Source organism: Coenobita brevimanus, chromosome 6 (assembly GCF_032717465.1).
Source record: "Coenobita brevimanus isolate Jiangsu-jjx chromosome 6, ASM3271746v2, whole genome shotgun sequence".
In the NCBI taxonomy this organism is placed as follows: domain Eukaryota; kingdom Metazoa; phylum Arthropoda; class Malacostraca; order Decapoda; family Coenobitidae; genus Coenobita; species Coenobita brevimanus.
This window is the reverse complement of record NC_136959.1, coordinates 6,972,493-6,978,330: the sequence shown is the minus strand read 5'-3', so window position 1 is coordinate 6,978,330 and position 5,838 is coordinate 6,972,493. Positions and strand designations below refer to the sequence as shown.

Here is a 5,838-nt window from a genome sequence, read left to right as displayed (position 1 = left end):
CGTGTGCGAGAGTATCATTGGGATAGCAGTGAAGCCTGACAATCCATCTGCTGTGCCCTGTGGAAGCTTTGTGTTGGATATACCCATTCAGGGTTTACAATACTTGACCTCGGGGTATGAAAGTAGGTCAGGCAAGTGTCGCTTTGGGTGAAACTCCCTCTTGGCAAGACCGAGACGGCAGTCTTTATCACACGCGTTGGTAAAGACCTCTTGGTGTGGTGGGGAAGGCGTGTGTTGCGAGAGGAGGAGATTTAGAGTGGGTGAGTGGAGGCGGCGTGGCTGACACTGTGGATCTCCTCGCTCAGGTTTTATGGCCCAGGAACACGGAGTCCTCGCTAACAAATGAAGGTACATTTGCATTACGAACCTTTGGTGGGGTCTGGAAGAGGGAAGGATTTACAGTTTAAACAGCTTGCATTACCCTCACTTATGATAATTAAATTAAGCTAATTTACATGTATATTACTTGGACAGATATCAGCATAAAATAAAAGAGATCATTTGCATCCGCAGCCTTCTTGTGTTCTCTCCAAAATCAGCCATTAAAATTCATGCATACTTTTTACAGAATTATCATGCAAATGATTTTGTTTCGACTTACAAAACTTAACATGTGTTAGAAATTGTTTATGCCGAGGATTTTAGAGCTAGCACTCAGGAAGACACTTAAACCCTTCTTCTTTTTCTTCTTCTTCTTCCTCTTCTTCTTCTGCTGCTGCTGCTGCTGCTGTTGTTCTCTTTTATCCCTTCAGAGTAACGACGTATTTTGTTATGGCACTTTCCAGACGATTTTAATCATCTTACAGGAAAAACAGTGCAATGATGGGGTCAACGAAAGCTATCCCGAACCGCCACAATTCGAAAAGTGTATTCCGAGTTAAATGAAATCACCCATAGAACACAAATAACGAACTACAAAAAGACTTCATCGGATTAAAGGCGTTAACCTTGGCGACACTACAGTCAAAAGGCTGAGATTTAATGTACAGAACAGAATATTTGGCATCAGCATCTCTCCATGGTTGCTTAATCTGTATATAGATGGGATTACAGAAGATATACAAGGTAGGGCAGTGGATGTTGGAGCGGCACTAATGAGAGAGGATAGCATTTGGAAACTTCCTGTTCTGTTGTTTGCAGGAGATACTTGTATTGGTATGTGAAGATGAAGGGGAACTTCAAGGCTGTGCGAATGAGTTTGGAAGACCGTGTACGAAACAGAATCTAAGGGTCAATGTAGGGAAGAGTAAAGTTATGGTCTTCGAGAGAAATGAAGTCACTGAATGCACAGTGAGGCTGAATGATGAAGAAAAGGAAAATGTGAGTGCATTTAAGTACTTGGGTAGTGTGATGAGTAAGGATGGAAGTTTGGAGGATGAAATGCTTGAAAGGGTACAGCAGGGAAGAAACGGATGTGGAAATTGTACTCAAAGGGTAAGAGACGGAGTGAATGATTTAGATAAATTACTGCAGCACTGACAACTCATGGGTGCTGTAAATCCTTATCTAGTGGCATTTGATGTTTTTCTCAGAATCAGTTAAACTTGTGGAAATTATATGACCTAAGTGATGGACATGGTTGCGGTGAGGCTTTAATGATAGTACTGTATTATATTTACAACTCCAGCTTTCACGATTTCAGTGGTGATAATTATCCTGTTCTAATGCTAATCACTTGTCCCAACGACACGCATTGACACCAAACTTGACATGGACCTGCTCTGACATAACGAGCATGCCCAGGCGATATTTCGGCTCATTCTATCCAGCAATATGGCCTGTAGAGGGTTCCCAATGTCTGGCGAAAAAGCGGGCACAAAAGTGTTCCTGGAGAGCTCGCAACTGACCCCATGCCATTATAATTTACACCATCACTGTCAGCTTGTCATTCCCCATCTTTTGATGTACACGTCGAACTCCTAGCGTGTTAAATGCGGACAGACACAAACAGACAACGCTTATTCGCACAGTATTACTGACATTGTTTTTGGTATGTGGGTGATATTTCTGGTGCGACAGTGATGGTAAATATTTTAAGGATAATTTTGTGATAATGATGATTAATATGGCGATTATGATGATGCTCACATCATGGTGGTGTAAGCAGTGGTATTTTGTTAATGATGATGATGAGGAGGAGGAAAATGGTAATGGTGATTATAATGATGGTAATAGATAATGATGATGCCTTCCCTGGAGGTGCGTGTGCAGGCAATATTGCGTGCAGTTGCGTGCACCAGTGAGCAGGTGATGTCCAGAGATAAAAACAGGTCATATATATATATATATATATATATATATAGTATACATATATATATATATATATATATATATATATATATATATATATATATATATGTATGTATGTGTGTGTGTGTGTGTGTGTGTGTGTGTGTGTGTGTGTGTGTGTGTGTGTGTATGTGTGCTTGCGTTTATACCCTTTGCTGATATATGAATTTTTATTTGAAAATGATCTGTCGTGTCTCCTAAGTAATAATATTCAAAATGAAAATAATACAGATTGCATTTTTATTCTCATTCTGAATGATCACATACCTAAAAGAAGTACACATCACTCAAGAGAACGCATACCTCCACCAACACCTACACCAGACAACTCAGCCACCACCAAAACTTAATAAACTCTTCCTTGCCCATGACCCCCATATCCACATAATTTCATAGAACCCCATCAACTACCTATTGAAATCTTAAAAAAAAAAAAAAAAAAATCTTCGACCAGGACTCGCTCATATCAACACCAGAATTTAATTAACTTTATTCCTTGATCAGTGGCCCATATGTCCATAAAATTTCACTAAAATCCATCAGTAACTTTGATATATTTCTTAAACAGGGGTGAATATAAAACCTTCAACTTTTGTGGGCCGAAGTAATAAATATTTCCATTGTAGCAGTAGTAGTAGTAGTAGAGGAACCTTAGTTTGTTTGATTGAGCGGCCCTATCAACCGCAGGTAATCAATCTCCTCTGTAGGGCTGTTCCGTGCCGTGAATCGATGTTTCCGAGTGGTGGACAGCGCCTTACCACAGCGAGGCACGGGGAAGAGGGTGGAGGCTTGGTTCCTGGATGGACGCTGCTTTTGCTATTCTCCACCCAGTTAACAGGGGCACCATAGCAGTCTCCACATCACCCCGTTATTTGATTATATGGTTACCACCCAGCGTTGTAAATGGCTTCTGTGTTCCAGGAAGCTATAGCCTTGTCACTCATTGTAGAGTCACCTAAAGGCAGCGCTACATCAACTGAGCGGATGATGGGTGGCCACAATTTTTAGGACTCACTAGTGGACTCCTTAAATATTTATTTCCACTGAGCTTAAGTGTATTTACGGGAGATGAACCTTACCAAAAATCCCTGCGTAATGAACACTGACACACACACACACACACACACACACACACACAACCTGACCTGCACTAATCAGTTTCACACATTAAGCGTCTCCGTGAAACAAGCAAGCCAGAGTTATAGCGACGCAGGAAATTATCGACCATAAATTCACAAGCCATGTCCGGGGCCACGCGTCGTGCTGACAGTGTCTCAGTCTATCTCTGTTTATCTACATTTCTTCCGTCATATGTGTGTACCGGGTACTTATGACTATTAATCTGACTTCTGCCTTTTACCGCATCGTTTATGGAGGACTCTTGGCATAAGTCCTCCATGCTCCTCTATTCTTCATTCAAGAACGACCCTTCTCACGACAAGGTACGCCTCTGCATGCCTGTATAATTCACTAAAGTCTCTCACCCTCTGGTTCTTGGGCCACCTCTCCATCCAGTAATTAAAATCTCATACACCACCATATCTCACTTCTCTCACATGATTCCCTATATTAAGAGAGAGAGAGAGAGAGAGAGAACTGAGGTATGAATGGGGTGAAAAATAAAAATACTAGAATGCTAGTGAAGAAAAACATGATTAGATGAAGAGGTCATTTTATGGAGCTGCTGAATACAGAACGAAAGCAGTATTGATAAGTTTAATATAAGTATGGTGGTAGGTGGGGGCGCTCACCATCCACTCACTCGATGTAGTGCTGTTGTCGAGTGTCTGCCCTTTCCTCTCCTCCATCCTTCTTTCCTTCCATCCTCTTTTGTCTTCCTTTCCTTCATTCTTTCCTTGTCCTTCTGCCTACGGATAACTTTACACTCCCTCTTCTGTCTTTCTTTCCATCATTCTTTCTTCTTTCTGCCTGTGGGTGACTCTGCATTGAGTGACAAGCAAAATGGTTTCCTGTACACCAGGAAACCATTTACTACGCTGGGTGGTAACCATATAACCAAATTTTGGCTCCTGGTGGTTTAGTGGGTAATTATTATTCTCTAATCGGATTAAGCCGGTGAAGGTTTATATCCAAGGGATGGATGGGGTTAATTGCTCATGTAATGAAACTCAGGGACGAGTGAGGCTGATTACTCTCATCTTAAATGTCGAGACCAACTGCCTAGCCCCGGGCTCCTACACTCCTCAAGGGGTAATGTAGGATTGGATAATGGATGGATGGATGGATGGCAGGGGTTGGCTAGGAGAAGAAGCGAGGCGAGTAGGGAGGAAAGGATCAACACGAAGGAGAGGTGTGATGAACCGAAGGAAGTCTTAACTAGGAATACACCAAGAATGATGAAATGTGAGGCAAAATGTTGAACCATAAGGGAGAACTAGTGACTGAATGGATCTGAAAAATTGCAGCTTGGCCTGGAAGGGGGGCCGAGTGTCAGAGTACTGGGACGAAATGTAATAGTTCCCCTGCACAAAGGAGACGTGAGAGGGGTGTGTGACAGTCATTGGGGTATTTGTATTCTCAGTGTACTAGGGATGATGTACAGTTGAGTTAATGATTCCCTTGACAAATCTGAAGGTATCTGGCATCCTCTTACTACACGACGTAGTATTAACCTATGAATGCCGATTGGTTACAGAGGCTCAGTTCCATTGGTTACAGGTGTGAGAATAAAGAATTACATTCTAAGCATCTCTAGAATGTACTGCGTGATACTGTCAGTATAATGGTAGTGATATCACATGGTTCAGTCGTACTGGGTAGATGTATCAGCATTATTTACATATATCTACAGTTGATTAAACTGTAGTGATATGAGGAACAGGAGCGAATGACAACCTATGTTACATGTAGTTGGATTCGCTTCGGAGGATCGAAACAGAATTCATATTGACCAAAACTGAGTTACAGTATTGTTTCTGCGTAGCTAATTGATGTTTAACATATAATATTTTGGTCTGACGGGGTCTCAATCCTCCGTTGATGTGTCCTAATACTATTTAACCTAAGGAGCACTGCATCATTCTATACAGAGTCACTGTGTAACGGAACTCTGTGTGTGTGTGCGTGTGTGTGTGTGTGTGTGTGTGTGTGTGTGTGTGTGTGTGTGTGTGTGTGTGTGTGTGTGTGTGTGTGTGTGCGCGCGTGTGTGTGTGTGTTCCCATTATATCTTATGAGCTACTTGAGAAATCGACATGAAACTTCAGGGTATAAAGATACGGCAAAAATCTTAGCCGAGTTCGAAAATGGGCACTCGGGGTCAAGGCCAAGGTCACCAAAATGGCTGTCAAAGGTCAACCAGTTTTTATCGCCAGATTTTAGCACCATTATATCTCATGAACGGCTTGAGCTATCAAAATAAAACCTTCAGGGTATAAAGATATGGTTAGATTCTTGGACTGGGCCAACTGCGGTCGGTTAACATTCGAATCCCGAGTGCTTTTCTTTCATTTATATTTAATTATTTAATTTGCTTACACATGTTTTTTTTTTTTTTTTTTTTTTTAACCCGACAGGTTCCTGCGGCATTCT

General features: G+C 41.7%; 1 protein-coding gene across 1 annotated transcript in view; it reads right to left on the bottom strand.

Moving 5' to 3' along the window:
- Window positions 1-301: 301 nt before the first annotated feature.
- The window catches only part of LOC145399635 (uncharacterized), an 80,782-nt gene continuing 75,245 nt past the window's right edge, over window positions 302-5,838 (bottom strand). Inside the window, exon 6 of the mRNA XM_080272178.1 lies at window positions 302-379. Coding sequence (XP_080128304.1) covers window positions 302-379 — 78 coding nt within the window. The remainder of the gene's footprint in view (window positions 380-5,838) is intronic.